At 29.5% G+C, this 21,406-nt stretch overlaps 1 protein-coding gene across 1 annotated transcript in view; it reads right to left on the reverse strand.

Moving 5' to 3' along the window:
• Positions 1-793: 793 nt before the first annotated feature.
• The window catches only part of LOC129984519 (uncharacterized), a 66,852-nt gene continuing 46,239 nt past the window's right edge, over positions 794-21,406 (reverse strand). Inside the window, exon 2 of the mRNA XM_056094412.1 lies at positions 794-3,268. Within this exon, the coding sequence (XP_055950387.1) occupies positions 2,776-3,261 (486 nt within the window). The 5' untranslated portion in view covers positions 3,262-3,268 and the 3' untranslated portion in view covers positions 794-2,775. The remainder of the gene's footprint in view (positions 3,269-21,406) is intronic.

Below are 21,406 nucleotides of genomic sequence, written 5' to 3' on the forward strand. Positions count from 1 at the left end.
AAAATATTCCTAAAAACGATAAAAGAACTCTTTTTCTTGACAAAAATTCTATAAAAGATTTTGAATTGAATGCTTTATTTCTAGCTATTTTTAAATGTCAACAAAAAGTTTCTTAATAGGAAAATTTTGATATCTTTTGTGCATATTTACAGATGTATAAATTATGTCTCCATGAAATTGAATATAAACCAAACTTTTCTTTATAAAATGAAATTAATAGTAACGGCTTCAATTTTAAATGACTTAATTTCCTAAAAGTTGCATAAGTTTCTATCACTTTAAAGAGGAACATTAATTTTTCAACTATATTTAAATAAATCTGAAATATTTCGAAAATATAAAAGTTTTAATTTTTTAATGCACTTCGTAATGAAACATTATTTTTTTTATAGTATATGATGATTTTTATTTATAAAGTAAAAGCAAAAATAAAACGAAGACATATAACTTGGAAATCTGATAATTTTGTTTTTAATGTAATCTTAGAATCATATGTTTTCCTAGAACTTAAAAAAAAACTGTCATTTCTTCTAAATTAAGTAACTAATTTTCAAATTTTAATAATTTAACTTGTGTTAAGAAAATATTCCATGAATCTGAGTTTAGCTTGAAAGATATCCTTCACAAATAGCATTATCCATTAGTCAGACGCGAACTATGTAGTTTGTAGTACAAATGATTTGAACCTCGGTCTGAGTATCTTCCTTACTCCTTTGATGATGCGAAATATTTGAGTCAAATATTAAAAAAAAGTATCAGAACTAACACCAAACATCAAAACTTTAATGTCACATTAAAAATTGTCTTTTACACTCTGTTTAATTATAAAAGGAGCTCATCGTGTAAGTTCAATCCATATTGTTCATCCATCCACAATACTGAAGTAGAGTTCAGAAAGTGCAAATCGGGGACAACATCATCCATGATATATAAAGATTATAAAGAAGCGACAGTGGCGTAGCGAAGGGAAAGAAGACGTCTGTATAGTTCGGGGTAGATGGGTGCAGTCCAGGCGTTAGATAGAGATACATAGGGCGTTAGGAGGAGCCATGAAGACAAAAAAGTTAGTGCCTTTATGCAGTCAATTATGATAAAGAAGCAAATAAATTCACAATACACTCTTTGCCATACACTTTTTGAGTGACTGATGACGACGGGGAGAGGGTGATGAAATCCTGCTATGACTTGGACATAGCGTCTCCACATAGGTCATTGAATAGCGATGATCAAAATGTGAGAAGATGGTGAATAATGCTGATTATTCATTTACGCTAGAGTTCGTAAATCTGAATTGTTTTAAAAACACCTTTGAAGTAGAAATCATCTTCTTGGTGGACAGAGTATAATTTCGCAATAGCCAGTTTGTGAAATCTTAGCTGCTTAGGAATTTTTTCCATTGTGCATTTTTCTAGGTCTTATAACTTCATGAAGACAGTACAGAGCCCATGAGCAACATAGAAACAGTACTTTGATATGAATATGCTGTAATAAAACGTCAAGCTAATTACTATGCACTTTGGTACTGTATAAGTGATGGATTGTTTGCTTGAAATCTTTGACTTTATCTGAAAAGTACAAGATGAAACAGATAGTCGTTTAGCGTTTTCATTATATAGAAAAAGTTCCTTAGCAGACAAATTTAGATCTTGAAAATGAAGTAACCGGGCCTCCATGGAAAACTGATTGTAAAAATGGATTTTCAGGTTCTATTTCTTTCTAGGTGATTTCTTTATGCCACAGATGTCATTCATTTAATTTAAAGGCGTTTATTTCAGATTAAAATTCTGGATAGATAAATACCTGTATTGAAACGAATGAATATTCTATTTTTCTCAAATTTTGAGCTACACTCTGTCCTAATAGGGGAAGAGGGTTAAATATTTACATAAAATATGTTTTTCAGTGAAAAAACACAAGTGGAATAGAAGTATGGCTATCCAATTTTGTCTGTTTAATTCAAATATTTGTGAAGAAAATGCTCTTCTACTTTAGTTTTTGTCAAATCTTAGCACCTGGATGTTTTGGAAGTAATTTTAAAATAAAAATGATAACTTTTGCTTTTTTATGTTCATCATTTTTCTTTGTGTGGTTAAAAAGTTATGTTCTTAAACACTGTAAGATGCTTATTGTGATAAAAATTATCTGAAAGTAATAAGTTTTAAAAAGTCTGGTGTTTCAACGTATTGCTGAAAATGTAAGATAATGAAAAGCAAAGGATGTATACAACATTAACTTTCCAGTTATCTGATTTAATGATCAGTGTTATACGGGAATATTGTACAGCATCGACTAAAGTGAGCAATCGATGAAAGTTTTGCAATTGCCCCAGTATCGATAAAGTCTGATACCTGCAATCTATTAGTTGCATTTTAGCCAACATTATCTTCATAAATTTGCTGAAAAAATTCTGTAAAGAGCATCATTTACTCCCACTCGGTGATAACTTAACTTATTTAAATCCACAAACACTGACGAAAGTCACAATACACATTTTAATGACAGCATTATTCATCAGGAAGAAAGGTCCTTGGATTGACAGAATTTTTCAGCATTATTCATCAGGAAGAATGGTCCTTGGATTCACAGAATAATTCAGCATTATTCATCAGTAAGAAAAGTCCTTGGATGAAATAAAACATTTTGTATTACTTCTTAAAAAAATTTGCTTTTGATAATAACAACGAAGTGTTCCGAAAATTCTCGAAGCAGATGACCTTTAATTGACATTAAATCATACATTCTTTGATTTCTCATCCCAATATCAAAGATGCTCCTTTAAACAACAAATTCCGGATTGGCCATCTTGACCACTAGATTTTGCTTCTGCTCTTCGATCTTCGGAGGCTTCTGCTGGTTTACTGGAGGAGCAGGAGGATCCCTTTTAGCCACTCTGTTAGCGTATCGGTCTCGACTGATGAATTCTTCGTAGAGTCGTGTCAGGCGATTATCGTAGCGCTCTGTCCGCAGGTATTTGGTGAGCACTGCGATCAGGGCCAGAACGTAGAGCACCAGCACCACCACGACGTAGAAGAGAGCACTTGCCTCGCTATTTGCGTGCATTTCAAGGATAGCTTCGTGACCCGGATGCAAAGTCGGTTGGTCCGTCTGTAGATTCCTCTCCATGAAGGTGGCGTTGGTGTCCTTTAAGGTCATCGGGATGGATGGTTTGTGAATGTAATAAACGGTGGTGTCTGCAACTGCCATGGTGATGCTACAGGCAGTGCAGATAATGGAAAAGGCTGCTGCTACGTGCATTGGCATCTAAAATCTGAAATGAAAAAGATTGAGAAAATATTTAGAAAAAAAAATTGAAAAGGAAAATTTGATAAAAATATAAGATTGTAGCAAATTTTATTTAAACTAAAATCCTTTAAACGTAACATTTAAATTTGACAAAATTAAAACTGACTAAGAAATATGTATGAAATGGCATTTCACCATTTTTCATTATGATTAATAAATCCCCGTAACTGGTATAAGAACATATATTCTGCCGTGCTATGTTTAAATCTTAATTTCAATTATTATTTTGGTATAATATACAAAATGTTGTATAAAAATGGACAATTTTCGAGAAAATTGAAACCAGTGTTTTGGTTATTCAAGGAAAGTAAAAAAAAAAAAGATTCTAGGGAGATTAAAAAATATTATAAAATAAGAACTAAGTATTAAAACAAGTCATTTTTTTATATTTTAAACCGCATCTTTAAAACTTGTGAACATTTTTTTAACACTTTCACCGTTTTGCAACGTTAAATTATGCAATGAATCAAAGTTGCATGATTTTAAAAGATACTTATTCTGTAAAGAAGAGCGGTAAGATTGAAAAATAACTATTGAATAATATTGAATTTTTAGCAGATTGTGATATATGTGACTAAAAATAATAATTTTTTATAAGTTCTCTACAAAAATATAACTGTCAAACTAAAGTTGAGCATGTATAGATGAATCATGTACAAGTAAAGACAAGAATATTCAGCTTTCTTTGAAACACAAGGCGCTAAATAAATCTCAACAGGATTTAAAAATGTCATATATAAAACTATTAAAATGCTTTAAGTTTTATGCTATTATGCTATGCTATTTATGCTATTATGTTAAGTTAAAATGCTATTAATGTTTAATTATATTAATTATATAAAATCATTCCAAGATTTGTTTTAGAGGGTTTTTTTTTGCTTTATAGACTTTTAATACGTACACTATATATATATATATATATATATATATATATATATATATATAGATAGATAGATATAGATATAGATATAGATATATAGATATATATATTCATTCGTCATAATATTTTAATAGAATGCACCTAGAGAAAACATGGATTGTTGTATAATATCACAATATTCTGTTCTTGACAAAATGAAGCTTCTAATTTTTGAAGCGTCAATCATTTCGCCATTCAGCTTTTCAGATGTCAAAGACGTAAGCACGCAATCTAATCTTTTATCCGGTGCTTTTATATTGAAAACTATAAATAACTTCTTTAAGAAAGAAAAGCTACTTTTTTTACAAGTCCTTACTGAATTTGTTCTTAGGGCGAAGAGTGGGCGTTGAACGTCGAGGAAGATGCAGATCTTCTTGAATAGTTACAAGAAAAACCTCATTCATTCTAGATGCTATGGTCTAGAATGAATAGGAGTTTTAGTCATGTTTAGTTTAGTTAGAATGTTACTTCTAAAAACGGTAATCACGGTAATCACAAACTATTGACCTCTTTCTCCTGATTATGTTTTTCGAAATGCTTACGGAGGAACTTGTAAATAAAACATAATTCAATAATATTAAGAAATTTTCAAACGATTTATTTCAAAGCAGAAAACCAGATTAATCTATTGAAATTATAATCTAGAAAAACCGTCAGAAAATTTAGATTGGAAGCAGAATCGACAAGAAGATCTAAAATGCAACATTTTGTTTTATGGCGATAAAAATTAAATAACTTATGAATTATATTTCTCATGAGAACAGTGATATGGCTTTTGATTCGAATTCATCTTTCCGATCTTTAATATTCGTTTTCCAATTTTACTTTTGTTATTGATATCATCCGGTTAGAAATATATTGTTTTAATGTAAATTAAATCGTTTACGTAAGATAATTATATGAATATGTCTCTTGAAACCAGAGATATGTTGTTAACATTTTGTTAGTAGAAGATCCGATTTTTAATGAAACTCATTTATAAGAGTGACGACCAGCTCTGAAGAGACCTCAGCATCTGTTGTTACCATCTGCAACTCATTTGTTAAATTATTTAAAATATCACCTTATACTTCAGATAGAAACTAAATGTGGTATACCAGACAAGTTTTTCACATGAGACAGTCATTATTTTAATTCCTATACTTTATTTAAACATATATCTAGAAGAATTTTTCGAAAATTTTTCTGAATTAATTTTGTAATTTTATTTTTGTTTTGTTTTAATTCATCAGATTGAAACTCCAATTATTCAGTGCTATGTATTTGATAGTTATTTTATTTTTTGTTTCTGTTTTCTTTAAGCATTTAATTACTCATGTTAGGTTTTTGATCCTGTGCTATTTTTATTATTGTCACAAATATAAGGATATATCTTTGAGCTGGTTTTATACTTGAAATCATTTTATAATCGAGATTTGACCTTGATATTTGGCAAAGTCCCCATGTGACCATACATGTTTTTTATCCTCCTTATCGGATACGGAAGTAATAATTTATCTGATAATTTTTGATACGCTGATTGGTTTTTGTTCACTTTAAATTTTTTCATCCACTAATGTGGATTTTAGTAATTCTAAGTATTAAAATAATGAAATGGTTTAAAAATTAAAATTAAGGTGTATGCACACATTTGAAACTTCGAAAATCGGTCAAAATTTCGAATATTTTTTTATTACTTAATAATGTTCTCTGATCCTTTTGCTTTCAAACGATACCAAGATGTTGTCAATATTTGAAATATTTCTCGAGTTATAATGATTTTTCTTGAGGTGCTTTCATTAAAAACTATAGTTACAGTTTCTTTAAAACTCATTTTATGAAGAATGATACTTTTCCACTATGCTACTTCATTCAAATAATCATAACTCAACAAGAAATTAACCAAATACAATTATTTATATATCAAAATAATCTATATGAAGTAGCGGATATTTTGTGCCTCAATCAAAGTTATTTTTAAAGAAATAAATTTTTAATTGCTATTTAAAATTTAAAATTACAGAAAAATTCTCGCTTTTTCTATTCATCGTTGATGAAAAAATTAAAAAAAAAACCTATGTATTTTTATAACGTTATTGAGGCAGACAACATGAAGACTAATATTAGGCATAATTTCCAACTAGAATTGTGTGTCTGTAAAAATTAGAATTTAAGATATCATGTTTAAAAAAAAATAGGCTATTTAGCTCATTAAATATTATTTAATTAATTAATAATTAGTGTAATATCGTTTTTTCTCCCTGAAATGAGTTTAAACATATATTAATGACCTACTGTGAAAAAACTGGATTTTTAAAGTTAAAATTTTTAAAAAAAGCTTCTAGTTTGTACGTTTACCTTAAAGGTTGTAAGAATGATCACATAACAATATTTGATATTCTTGCATTAGAAAGTAAGGGAGCATCGTTAGGTTCAGTCTAAGGGGGAAACAAATCTGAAGATTTTAAATGGTGTGATTACAGTTTGTTTAAATCTAATTCTCCTTGGCTTCATTCTTTTTTATTTATGCTAGAAAAGCAGCGAAAATCTCTGATTTTAATAAAGTGAGTCGAGAGTTATGAAGAAAAGAATTTCAAACATATGCATATTTTTTGAAATGCAAAAATTATATTGCTATATAACCTTTTTACACGCACACTCGCATACAAAATTACAATGAAACCCATGTGCAAATTTAATAAAATTAAGCGTAAAGTGTCATCAATGATTAAAAAAATCCAAGAGACGAGTTCAGGAACTAATTCAGGTAACCAGAATGTATATGAATAAAAATTTTTTTAAAAAAAGTCAGAATTCCAACCGGATTAAAATTCTAACATGGCTAAAATCCCTAAAAATAAATACCTATATTCAAAAACTTATTTTGGCTCAATGAATACAATAAAAATTATAATAAACCAATTAATAATTTTATAATTTAATCATAAAGGCTTTAGCATTATTAAAATAAAATGTAAAATAATTTTCAGGAAACATATTTTATTGAGAAAGAAACGTCTGTTAATGTCCTCCTTAAGCCTGAATTCGAATGATAAGAACTAATTATTCTAAGAACACGTATAAATTGAAATGACAATAACTATGCATATTCATTATCAGTAATTTTATTTTTTTCGAACAAATTTCTAATAATGTATCATATTGCCCAAATAAATTTCGATATGCAGTTCTCTAAATCTTAATAAATTATCGATTAAGTTGATGTATTAAAAATAAATTTATGAACACTATTTTTTTTTTTGGCAAAATATTTTTTCTGTGTTATAAACATAGCATTTTAAAAAGTTTGATTACTTCCGATTTCTGATTCTTTAATTCATTATTCGGTATTAGAAATGTTTTGCAATTGATTGTTCTTTAAATCACCTGGTCAAATCAAACTTTAACTTAATTAATTATTTGATAATAATAAAATTTATTGTCAAAGATAATGTACAATTCTGCAAAACTGTAAGCCCAAACAGGTGTGAAAAATCTTATTCTAAATTAAATATTCATGAAAATAGAACTAATTTCCTTAAATATTCATGAAAATAAAACTAATTTCTTTAAATATTCATGAAAATAGAACTAATTTCATTAAATATTCATGAAAAGAGAACTAATTTCATTAAATATTCACGAAAATAGTCTAATTGAGTAAGTGTGCTTAAAAATAAATTATTTCGTAAATGATAGTTTGTAAAAAAATAAACTAAAAATAAGATTGTTTAAATATTATTGTTTCAAATAGCTTTAAATATTATTGTTTCAAATAGCTTTAAATATTATTGTTTCAAATAGCTTTAAATATTATTGTTTCAAATAGATAAATGATTGTTTCATATAGCTTCTTTAATTTTTATATGGGAAGATTGAGTTTATTCAAGGTAGTCAGCAGATCACATTCCTGCAATTTTTGATATTCTTGCAATTTTCATATAAAATAACAATTATTATTAATATTTTATCGATACATAAAATTTAGTTACAATGCTTTAAAGAATTTATTAAAGAAAGTCTGAATCGAAATCTCTTTTATCCTCTCCATTTATATCGATTATCGAATTTCGAAGTTATATCGAATTTTTTAATCTCGTTTATTGTTTCTTCAATGTATAGTCTTTTCTGGGACAATTGGCTCAATTTTGTTCAGCTTCATAAATAGTTCCGGAAATGCGTTCGAACAATAAAAAGTAAATTTATTACGATACTTAATTTTAAGAACTTGGTGAATTGTTTCTGCCCCATGATTAAAAGCATCATTAAATATAATTGGTTAATTTATGTCTGGAGATATTATTTTTCATAACTTCATGAAATGGTAATTACTCTAATAGCATTTTAGCTACAGAATAATCTTGTAAAGTGAAGACTTCATCATTTTCGTTGGATTACTTTCCTTCTTAATTTAAAGATTCAGGATTGTATTTTTTAAAAATTTTGTTCATACTCAGAGTTAAATGTTTTTAACGTTGCGTTATATTATTTATTAAACAGAGCTAACGTTCTTAATATCAATAAAGTGTTCTGGATTTTAATTCATAAGCAAGAGACAGTAAAAATCTTTGCAAAGTTAAATATTATAAGTTTATTTGAAAAAATATTAATAATATTCAAGCAATGAAATTTACAATCTGATGACCATTTTTTTGAAATTATTCCCACTTTATTTTTGTGATATTAATTTTATGATATGATGATGTCACAATATTACGATATTTTGAGAAATAACTGTTCAAAATATCAATTAAAAATAATTTGAGGCAAATTCAATAATTATTTTTATTTAATAATAGTTTAATTCAATGTTATTGACGTTGTATCTTATAACTTATTTGAAATGATTCTTCATTTTGGAGAACTAATAATGATTTTTATTTCGATTATAATATGTACATTAATGGTTAATAATAGAGGATTGAATACAAAATCATTCTGTAATTATAACAATTTATTGTGAAAAATTGATAAGATGCATATTTATTACTATAAATTTTAATTATGTAATTCTATATGATTAACCTGATTTAATTATTTTTCGAAAACCAAAAGTCAGTGGGAAAGGTGAGAGTATTGTACTCGTAGATTATATAATTTACACCGGATTGTTAAACAACCAGCTATTTCATTAGTATGTTAAATAAGAATTAAATTTTTAGTCTATTCCTCATCCATTTATAAAGAAGAAGGGCCTGTTTACTTGATGTTATAAAAATGTCAAACGGTACAGAAACGATTTTCAATCATGCAATTTTCAATCAAAAGAAGTAAAATCCAATATTTTTGTCTTGTAATGAGTATTCGATTTATTACAAATAACTTTAAACTATGATTTTCCACTGTGTAATTTACAATGACAAATCTGGTAGCGCAAGATCCGGTCATTTTGTCTTTTAATGGGCATTCGACTTGTTACCTATTATTTTAAACTCTACAATTTTCGACCATGTAATTTACATTGACAAATCATGTCAAATCATCACAAATCATGTCAATCATGTTACATTGACAATTCGTGCCATTTCGCCTCTTCAAGACCTGAAATAAGTATTCTGTCTGTTTCCTAATATGTTATACTTAAAGAGTTTTTAGCATGAGATTTACAATGTCACCTTAAAAATATTATCAGGATAAATAGATAAAGGATTCGCAAATAATTATCCTATCTGAGTTAAGGTTCTATATATGAGTGACGTTCACATCAGGTTAAGTGAGATTTAAAACACTGTACCTGTGAATTCTCATCTCCCATTCCTGAAGTGCTCTCTGGTGAGATGAAAAGGCAGACAAAGTCGATTACTCTGCTAGCAGAGTAAAAATCACTTTATATTGTTAATATGTGATGTCCAAAGTAATGATAGAGTGAAGTTTCACAACTTTGAGTTCATTTAATATTAAAGAGAATTTGTAGGATAAGCCGTTTCTTAAAATTTTAAAACATGTTTCAGTACTTTTGGAAAAACACTTCCGTTATGTTATATTTTTATTTGAATCAGATTAGAGATATATATTACTTTTCTAGCTTCTAGAAAGGGATAATCTGAATTAATTAATTATTTGTAATTTCATATTTTGCCAGGAGAAGTTCCTGAAACCTATTAAAATAAGTTTCATAGAGAATTCATTTTCTTGCTAAAGTTAATGATATTTTTTTTTTCAAATGAATGGTTTCTTCATACTGGATTTAAATGTATCTCAATAACGATATCGTATACCATTAAGAAAATGCTTTTCTGATGAAATATATTTGATGAAAACGTATTTAATGGGCACGATTTTGTTTGTAAGTATTTTAACTTGGCATCAAATTTTCTCATCTGTAATAATCCTATAAAAATACTTCAACCTCTGTTGAAATAAATTTCTTTGTGAAGCTTAACTTGTTTTGAATTTTACAAGAAAAAAATTGCTCGATAACCTGATAATTTAATTACACATATACATGAAATTAATAAAAATCATCCTATCAAATGTTTTTATAATGGCCTGGAAGATTATATCACCCAAACACAAGAAATCGTTTAATCTAGTATTTTCCGAAATCAGTGATTAAGTATTTCATGTGAAACTACTTATTTGTAATAGCTTTATATTATAAAATAAATTTTTAACACAAAATAAATTAAGGCTCCCTTTCTAATTGCCAAATATTTCAATTGCTGGAAATTGGAATGTCATTTAATTATAGAATGATTTGATTCATTTTGCCCTCTTCTTCATTACAATACAATCTGCTTTCAAATTCAGCTACTGCATCATACACTTCTTTTAAAAACAGATTATAGTATTTATATTTATATAATTATAAGATAAGCAAAAAAAACATAATTGAAAGGGCCAATGAAACTCGAATAATAAAGTTAAATGTTTAAATTGATAAAAGGATATTAAATTTGTCTAATGATATTATATAAACATGGCGATTTTGATAGGTTTAGGATAAGAAAACATGGGGAAATCGTTTTTTTCAAACATATCATTTTTATAATGATAGAGATAGTTTGAAATCTAAATAAGGCAAACTCTAGAGGGATATATTTACATACGCCCCCCTAGATTTTAACAGATGAAATTGTTCTTTCATTGTATCCGTTGTTCATCCATTATTGGGACCTCAAACATGGAAGCCAAAATTGAATGTTACATAATTATATTTCTGATAGCAGTAATATTCATTTACTGATTGCTAAAAATTCAATTACAATTGAATTGCTGAAAATTCAATTACAATTGAATTGCTGAAAATTCAATTACAATTGAATTACTGAAAATTCTGGTAGAGAAGAAACTTATAAATGAAGATATCTTGTGCTTACAGGATGGAGGTCGTGAACCCATCATTATGCAGTATTATTCACATATAAATACTCATATTTTTTCAATTAATATTCGATTGCTAATATTTCATATAAAAAACTTTTAAATAGTTATTTGCTGTGGCAGGTGATATAACTAATCTTACGAATTTGATAAACCAACGATAATTCTTTACATCCTCTAATACATAAAACTAATTTCTAGAACTTTATTATCAATATTTATTTTCCTTTTATAACTGCATTTCTTGATGACGCTGATATCGATTTGAAAGTCCTCTGAAATTATATATATATATATATATATATATGACAATTCATATCCCATGTTAATTACCTATTATATAAATCATTTCTTACTACCATCTGACTAATCTGAAAACGGAAAACTTGTGTACTTCAATTGATTTGGTAAACATATTAATGAATCTAAAAATAATACTTTTCATGCATATTCGAAGTTCTATTACACCCCAGAGAAAGTGCATGTAGCTTGAGAAATAACTTTGCTGAAAGTGTTGTTTTATTTAAATTATTAAGAACATATGGCGCAGGGCTCTCATTTACCAACGTTTGCGTGAAAAGCTACTGAAACTTCAATTTGCATGGGAATTATTAAAAGATTAAACGAATGAGTTTTAACTTCTCGCAAGAGACGTAGCAGCTGTTCCATGATGGATCGTTGCCAAGCGTAAATACTGTACACACAGCTTTAAAGAAACTTAAACTTTTAACATATTGCCTGGTAGAGGTTTCAGAGTGATTTCTTTCTTTCTTTTTCGGATTTTTCATTCTAATTATTAATGTAAATGAAATTTTTAGGGTGCAAATTTTTTGAAGTATTTTATCCTTTGCGCACACAAAAAAGACCTTTTGTAAGCAAAGATCCTACTAAGGGGATCGGTAAATCAGTTGCAAAATGAATCTAAGTATATTTAAAATTTGATGTAAAAAAAGGATATTTTCTTTTCTCTTTAATGCTTTAAAACAATACATTGAAAATATTACACAATAATCTTTATATTTAATTAATAAAATAAAGCACTGAAAAAGCAAGCCCTTGAAAAGTCCTGAAAATAAAACAGCCATTATAACCTGAAAAAGAATCTTTGAAGGTAAAAGAGTCAATTGGTGAAATTTAGAAGCATATTGGTATTGGAAATGGTATTTCTAATTATTAAATATTTTTAAAATCTTTTTAAAAATGCGGTTTTTAACTGTCTTATAAAGACAGAAAAACGAATAAAATTATTTAATTTAAATATTTTTCCTAGGGGAAAATTGTATGTATTTTTAACATTTATTATAAAAATTGAGTAACGCAGGGAAAAATGATGTAAGCTTGGCTGGATAGTTGAATTAAAAAATCCATTTCAAAAGCATTGATGCTATTAAAGGAATCACTAAATCAATTGCAAAATCTTCTACGCATGTTTAAACTTTAATGTTAAAAAAAATCTATTCTATTCTCTGTAATACTTTAAAGCAAGAAACTGAAACACATTATACAATTATCCTTATATTTAACTAATAATATAAAGTACTAAAAAAAAGTCTTTGAAGAGCCTGTTATTATATGAATACATGATGAGATAAATTGTTATAAATCATCACAATTCTTTTAAATCAGATTGTATTTCATTTAATTCTTTCTAGTTATCCTTAAATACATATCAATTTATCACCAGAATTGATCAAATAAGTTATGGCTAAAAATAACTGGAGCATATTCATTTATTTTATTTACATAGCGGGACTAAGAAATGAATTCTCGAGCCATTTTTTTACTCTCTTCAAGCATTCCTCAAACGCATATTAATTTAGCAATGAAATTTCAATCCATAAAATCATCAAGCTGAGAAAATCGTTGATGTGCAACCAGTGAGAAACTAAAGGTTGATGAAGCTTTAAAATGGAATATATGATTCCCATTTCTTGGATGGAGAATTGCGCAGTTTCTTTGCAAATCAAATCTAATTTATGACTAAAAACAATGATTAATGAATTTTCTTTCGTAGTATAACCTTCGGAAAGGTTTAAAAATAAATTTAAAGTTAAAACTTATAAATCCTTTATTATTTAGAATTATACGTTTAATTACACTTAAGTGATTTCTCATAGAGTAAGGACTGTAATAAAAATTCTATTCTAGGCATTTCTCCTTTAACAATGTATTTTTAGATACTAAAATTGACACTCATGCATAAATTTCTATAATCTGATTTTTATACATGCAATATTTACAGGTGGTTATCAAAATAATAGAAACACCTTAGATTTATAAAGACTCCTTTATTAGTAAGGTGTAGGACTATCTTTGGTATGTAATACCGCTTGGATTCGCCTAGGAATCGATTCATACAAGTGTTGAATAGTGTTTAGAGGAATATTGTACCATTCTTCCTGGATATATTGTGAAAGTTCTGGGAGAGATAATTGTGGAGGATATCGATTCCGTATTAAACGCTCCGTATCATAACGATTCAATTATATTGAGGTCGGGTGACTGTGGGACCAAGGCAGATGTTTAACTTCATCCTAGTGTTCATCAAAATATGATTGAACAAGTCTCGATGCAGGGATAGGAGCATTATCATCCTGGAAAATTCCATCTTTTGCAGGAAACAAAATTTGCATCATAGGATGGATCTGATCGGCTAAAATTTCTCTATACTTCTCCCTAGTGATCCTTCCTTTCAGGGTTACAATTGGTCGAGCAGAAAGCCACTACATGGCTGCCCATATCATGACAGATCCACCTCCATGCTTGACAGTTGGAAGGAGACAATCACGATCACACGCTTCTGCTGGTGTCTTCCAAGCGGGTTCCTGTTCACTATTCGTCAGACCATATTACTTTCTTCCACTTATCAATCGACCAGGTTTCGTGAGTGTGACACCACTAGAGAAGACGTTTACCATTAACATATGTGAAACGTGGCTTGGGAATTCCTGCTCTGCCATAAACGTTTTGTTTATGAAGTTGTCTTCTAACTGTAATCACTGACACAGGAGAATCCAGATGGGTATTAAGCTCTGCCGTCACTTTTACTGCAGTTGTTCGCTTTTTAGATGTTGCAACCTGTCGGTCTATTTAACTGAGCTTCTCTTTCCAAACACTATTTTACTTTGCCGAGCTTGCCTTGCCGCGCTGTGTGTATGCTGTCATGAGTTTAGATACCATACCTCAAGAAACGCATAAATGCGGGGATGTTTCGGTCGCACTTTCTCCACTTAGACGAGTTCCTACGTTTTGGACTCTTTGAAAATCTGAGAGGTCCGACATTTTAAACTTTAAAAAACACCCCAGGAATTACAGAACTTCAATAAAGCTAACACATATTACCAGAATATATACATCGCTATTTATAAAAAAATATGGTGATTATTATTATATTTTAATTCTTACGAAGCGCATTCAAAAATGTGACCTTTATTCACAGGTTTCCATTATTTTCATAACACACTGTACATAATTTAATTATTTCTATTCTTTGCAAATTTCTAACTCTCATATAACAATATATCTTTAAACACTATAATTCAATTGGCATTCATTATGAAATTATTATGGTCTGAATTTTATGTACGCAGTTTTTCTATAGGTTGATTATTTTTCATTTATTTTAGTAAAGAAGATTCATGGCCATATTTAATTCACAAGCAAAAGGCTTTGCAAGTCATACACGGCCTAACATTGCTGTCAAATAAATCTCCGATAAGATATTCAATAAAAGTTTATATCAAGTATATAATTTGCAGAAAAAAGTTAATTTTATACTAGATTTAGAGCCAGCCTCTAATTAAAAGCTTATCAGAAAATCATTCCGTTGTATGTGGAGATCATGTTACAAAATTAGTCAAAATTTTCGATATCGTTCATTACATACAATAAAAAATCATGCCAAGTTTATTTATATTAACGTCCCGCTTAAAAACAGCACTTGGACTATTTTGGGACCGTGGTCAGATAATCAGGACGACACTTCAGCTGGCACCCCTCTCCAAACTGTCACACCAGACCACCAGGAGGACGTTTTGTCCCTAGAATTTAACATGCAACCAGACCCGTTTACGCGATGGTTCTTTGGTGAAATCGGGTCTCTACCCTGACACCCTTTGGCTCTGAAGTCAAGAAAAATCTTGCCAATCTATCAACTTCAACAATTCGAAGTGAAATAGTATTTAAAAATTTTCTGTTCTAAAGCATCACCCTAATTTAAGTAAGTCAAATACTTATCAGACAACTATATACTGATCTTGCAATGTCTGCAAAATTGTTATTCATAATTTCTGACATCGTTATATGTATATAATAAAATGTATGCTAATCTATCAACTTCAATCTGAAGTGATATCGTATTTAATAAATCGTTTGCTCTAAAACCTAAATTTAATTTAAATAAGTCAAATACCAACTAGATGTCCGTAGATTGTTCTTGAAATTAATCTGCAAAATTGGTAATTCTTTAGTAAAAAAGAAAAGAAAGAAAGAAAAGAAAATTAATGGCAAACGAAAAGTGCAAGAGAAAAATTGAAGAGCAAAGTGCATAAAAAACAGGCATAAGACGGGAGCTAATTACCTCTTAAAATTACTTTTAGGCAAACGATTTCACAAGCAACGTGTGTCGAAAAGTTGCATGTCCAATTAGCGTATCTCGATTCTTAGAGGAACACTCACTATAAGAACAAGTTAAATAAATGATTTTGCTTTCGAAAATAATCAATAATTGCTTTAGATGTTAATTAGCAAACTTTTTATTCCTGCTTCAGATCAAGAAAATACGAGACGTGTCACTAAAAGTGACTAGACGAGCTTTACTGGGCTTATTTTCTTGTACGAAAATAAAAATGGCAGTCATTAAATTAGAGAAAATGTCCTTTCTATTAAATATGCCATGATTAATTTCTAAAACAAGCTTCTCAAACAATTACCACTTGGAAATTCGAAATTGAAAATCGGAAAATAAATGAATTAATAATGATAAAGAAAAAGAATAAAAATAAAAATATCAAGTCAATATTTTTATTCCCCGTCTGCATAGTTTAGAGAAAGGATAGTAACCGTCAAAAAATTCGAACTCGAGATTTTGACGAATCACCACGTTCCAAACCTCTCTGAGTTCAAAAAGCACATTTTTGAAAAAATATCCGTCCGTCTATCTGTCTGTGCTAAAGTTAACTCAAAAACTATTTGAGGTAGGAGGTTGAAATTTGAAATGTGGTCCTTTCCTTAAATTTGCATTTTTGACAAATTTTGAGTCAAATCTATTCAGAGAGAGTTCGTCTGTCCGTCTGTTCGAATAAAAGTTAATATGATAATTGCAAAATGAAGAGAGCTAGATAGATAAAATTCGGTACAGAGATTTAAAATCTATAGTATAGGCACCTGTCCAATTTTGAGCCAGATTTAACTACTGGTTGATTTATGTAGATCTGTACATTCAGGAACAAGTAAAAGCGATAATTCAAAAATGCAGTGATTTAAATATATCAAATTGGTATGTTATTTTAGACTGCAAGTATAGTTTTGTGTCGAATTTTGTTTCAATCGGTTTAGAACAATGTTTCTAAAACAGAAGTTGGATTTTGGGATATTATTAAAGTCTGCTAGGGATTTATCGCTTAACAACTCGCCAAGGATGATACGATAGATTCAGTAAAAATGCTAAATTCACGCCAAAAGTTAATTATTGTACGCCAGTGTTAGGAAAGGCGTTCTCTGGCATGAAACGTTTATTAGAGAGTATGCGAGAACGTTTTGTGGAGACAATTTCCGTTGATTAATGAACATTTTCAAACCAAAGTAATTTGTTTAACCATCTTGAATTTTCTCTAAGTAAGATATCTTACTTGACTTGATTAGTTTTTTTAAAGAATGTTTGCAGTTGCTTAATAATATTAATGCTCAGATTTAAAGTTAAGAGAAAGTCATTTTAGAACTTCATAATTTTGAACCGTTGTCTGACGATGAATTCGAAACTGTGAGGCATCTATTTTTTTTTCTAAACTTTCACTCCAAATTAACTGCATATTATTTAGATCTTGAAGTTTTTATCTTGTACCAAAAATCTCCCATGAAACTGATTTTGAATCCACGGAATGACCTTTGTTAGAAATTTGAGTTAATCAATAGCACACAGTAATTATGTTGTAAAAGATTTATCCAAAATTGAAGATTGATTTAATTTTTTTTCGGTGAACAAAACGTGTTAGTGAAAGAAAAAAAAAATATTATAGATTGAGATTCATTCATTTTTTCTGTCCTTAAATTAAGGTCCGAAAATTAAAGGTTATTTAAGAATCTAGTGATTATAGTAAGTATGATCACATCACTATGAAATATTAATTATTAAAATAAATTCATATATATAGTTGGAATTTATCAATAATTTTTTCATATAAATAGTAAAGATGTTAAATCAGTAAAATAATATTTTTTAATCTGTTGGTTGTTGCATTTGTTTATCAGGTACAATAGATTTCAGTTCCTACTTGGATTCAATCTATTAATTCATTTTGATTATATCCAACTTGTCAATGATTAAATGGATTGCAGTATTTTAAGTCCATATGAGTGGTGGAAGGTTATATTCGTAATCACTAAAGACAAGAATAATCACATATTGACCTCTTCGCCCTATCCTGAGGCTCACGAATAAATCGGAATGACCCTACCACCGCGGCAGTATTGGCAGGAACAAAGATTGAGTCCTAAGGGCAATCATAGGCAACAATGCAGCCCTTCTCTTGGAAAGCGCGTCCTGTCATTAGTAGGAGGTAATCAAACCCCATACCATTTCTGTTCCTACCCATAACCAACTAACATACCGGCGGTTCTCATACTCATAACTAAGGTGTTTCTTAGTGGGAGTGAAGACAAGAATATGGTAACTTGAGTTGAAAAAAATATTTATGTGTCAAATTTGGCAAAACAAATCCTTAAATAAATAAGCACTGTAGTTAGAGTGGCATCCTAAATAAAGGTGTTTTTTTTAAATTATGAACGGCGCAAACAATCAATTTCGTGCAATAATTTTTTCGCGATATTTTTTAAATACAAAATCTCGTTTAATTCTTAATTAATTAAAACTCTGAAAGCGTCTCAACATTTCAGTTTTCTAAAATATATTTACCCTAAATTTCATCAGATCGTATTGGTATACGCAAAATAATAGAATGTCTGAATAAATAAATCAGAAATTAAACTTTCTGTATTGATAAAACTACTTTTGTTCTTTAATTCCTTCGTTAAAGTACACTTTTTGCGAAAAAGAATTCCATCGGTAAAATCCAAATGAAGTAAAAAATTTCCTATCATGGAATAGTCGTTGCTCTTTTTCCTAGTGATATTCTTGGAATTGGATATTCTTCGAAACAGAACAGAGCATATTGCACTTCTTCTGGACCATAAGAAAGAACATCATTTGGAGGATTCTTAGAAAAGGAAGTGAGTTCTATGAATGCCTTTCTCGGTGATTTTCAGAGTAAAAAAACGGGTAAATAATTTCTTATCATGAAATGAAAGCCGTCGCTCTTTACCCCAGTGATATTCTTGGATTTGGATCTTGTTCAAAACTGAACCCAACATACTCCATTTCTGCTGGAGAAGCATCATTTGGAGGATTCTTAGAAAAGGAAGTAAATGCTAGGAATGTCATCCTCGGAGATTTTCAGAAAGTCTTTTGGTTATAAAATAGAAAATCAGTGAATGGGGTGTGAGTTTATTGACAAAATAGTTCGATTTTTGTCTATGATCAGAGTAACATCTTGCCAATAAAGGGTTCTGAAACGCACAGAGAATTTCTTATCTGCATTTGAAATTCAGAATAAACTTTATGAATTCGTCTGTTACCAGATGTCCTGAAATTTCCTGTTCTTTATTCGAGTGATATCCTTGGAATGGACTGTTCAAAACTCAGCATTTCTCAGAAGAACTCCTAGAGTTTGCTGCATTTATTCTGCAGAAAAAAATATCATCATTTGGAGAATTCCTGGAAAAGCAAAAAAAGGCTTGTAATGTCTTTTTTTCCGGGAAATCATCAGAAATCGTATTAGAAGTAACATTGAGAGTTTCAGTGAAGGAAGAAGTAAGTTAATTGAGAAAATAGCATGCTTCGCCCCGGATTAAAGCAACATTATTAGTTCTTTATTTATTAATTTTGAAACGTACAATGAATTTCTTATTTCATATTTTTATTGGTGAGGGGTCTTCATTTAAAATTAAGCAACATTTTCTCAGATTAAGTACTAGATGAATTCACATGTCGCCTAACTAAACAACCAAAAGCAATGTTCAGTTTTTTTTTGTTACATTCTTGGATCTGGGATAGAATAATGCATTCTCTTTGATTCAACTTATTAGAATCTGAATTCAAGGAAAGTATAATAGATGGGGTGTTCAAAATCAAGATATGTTATATGTTTAGATGGCTCCATAGGAAGGGGGAATCATCATCAGTAACGAAAAGTGTTCTCCTCTCAACTTTCTTGTACATTGGCACAATATAGTGCAGTATCTTTATTTATCCCACTGAAAGTCTGCATTCCTCGAATATTTCATATAGAGAGTGTTCAATTTCATCTTTGAGTCACATATTGAGGTGGCATTTATGGCAGGAGGTGGAGGTAATCATCATCAATAGCAAAAGTATTCTCCTTTCAAATTTCTTGTATACTGACACACTACAGAGCAGTCTCTTTGTTTCTCCCAATGTAAGTCTGCATTCCTCGAAGGTATGAAATAGAGTGCACATGTTCTAGCTGCATGCTGAGATAGATCATGGCAAGAGGAGAGGAAGAGTCATCATCATCATTAGCGAACGTGTTCTCCTCTCTACTTTTTTGTATACTGTATTATATACTCACACAATATAGAGCAGTCTCCGAAGACCCCGCAAACTTTTTCCTCCCAATAAAAGTCTGCATGCCCCGAAAGTAATGTGTGCCCAAGGTCATATTTGAGTCTCAATACTGAGCTGGCTCTTGAGGCAAGAGAAGGAGGCAATCATCCTCATCAGTGAACGTGTTCTTCTCTCGACTTTTTTTTATACTCTATTGTATACTGACACAATGGTAGTGCAGTGTCCTTGTTTCCCCCCAATGAGTCTACATTCCTCGAAAGTATCGTACAGAGAGTGCCCAAGGTCATATTTGGATCACATACTGAGGTGCTTCATGAGGCAAAGTTAAAAAAAAAATCCATCGACATCAGTAAAAGTATTTTCCTCTGATACAAAAGGTTTATTTTTTGCATTTAATAACAATGAAAAAAAAATTATGCATTTTCGCTAACTTCCTGACACCACTGTTCATACAAAATTTTTGATGTATTAGTTTATTATGATTCGGTAGTTAAAAATGTCCAAAATCAAAACTAAAAATCTTGTGTGGTTTTTGCAAGATGACGAAGATTTGATATCCCCGAAATAATTTTTGACTCGTTCCTTAGTCAAGTACTATTCTAAAAAATATCTACTTCATCGAGTTTCTTGAACTCATATTCCCCACCAAATGCTGCCTTTTTTCAGTATTGTTTGTGTGTTATTTTGTCTTCTAGTGTTGTTATTTTGTGTATTGTATGTACATTTAAACACATTTTTTTCTTCTTAATATATCTTTCCACTTATACTCATTCAACTGACAGGGAATTCTAGAGGTGCAATGTTCAGGGATATTCTGTGACGAAAAGAAAAGAAAAGTATGAAAATTTCACTTCTCAGAAAGGAAGTAGAATAAAATGAAATTGCTTCTATTTGCAGTTAGTTTGTTGTTTATATATCCTGAACATCTAACTGATAATAAGGATTAAATTGATGAAAATTTTAATAAATTATAAAAAAGTAGTTAACATTTTTTTTTTTTTTTTTTTTTTTTTTTTTTGCGA

This window comes from Argiope bruennichi, chromosome 9, assembly GCF_947563725.1.
Source record: "Argiope bruennichi chromosome 9, qqArgBrue1.1, whole genome shotgun sequence".
Taxonomy (NCBI): Eukaryota; Metazoa; Arthropoda; class Arachnida; order Araneae; family Araneidae; genus Argiope; species Argiope bruennichi.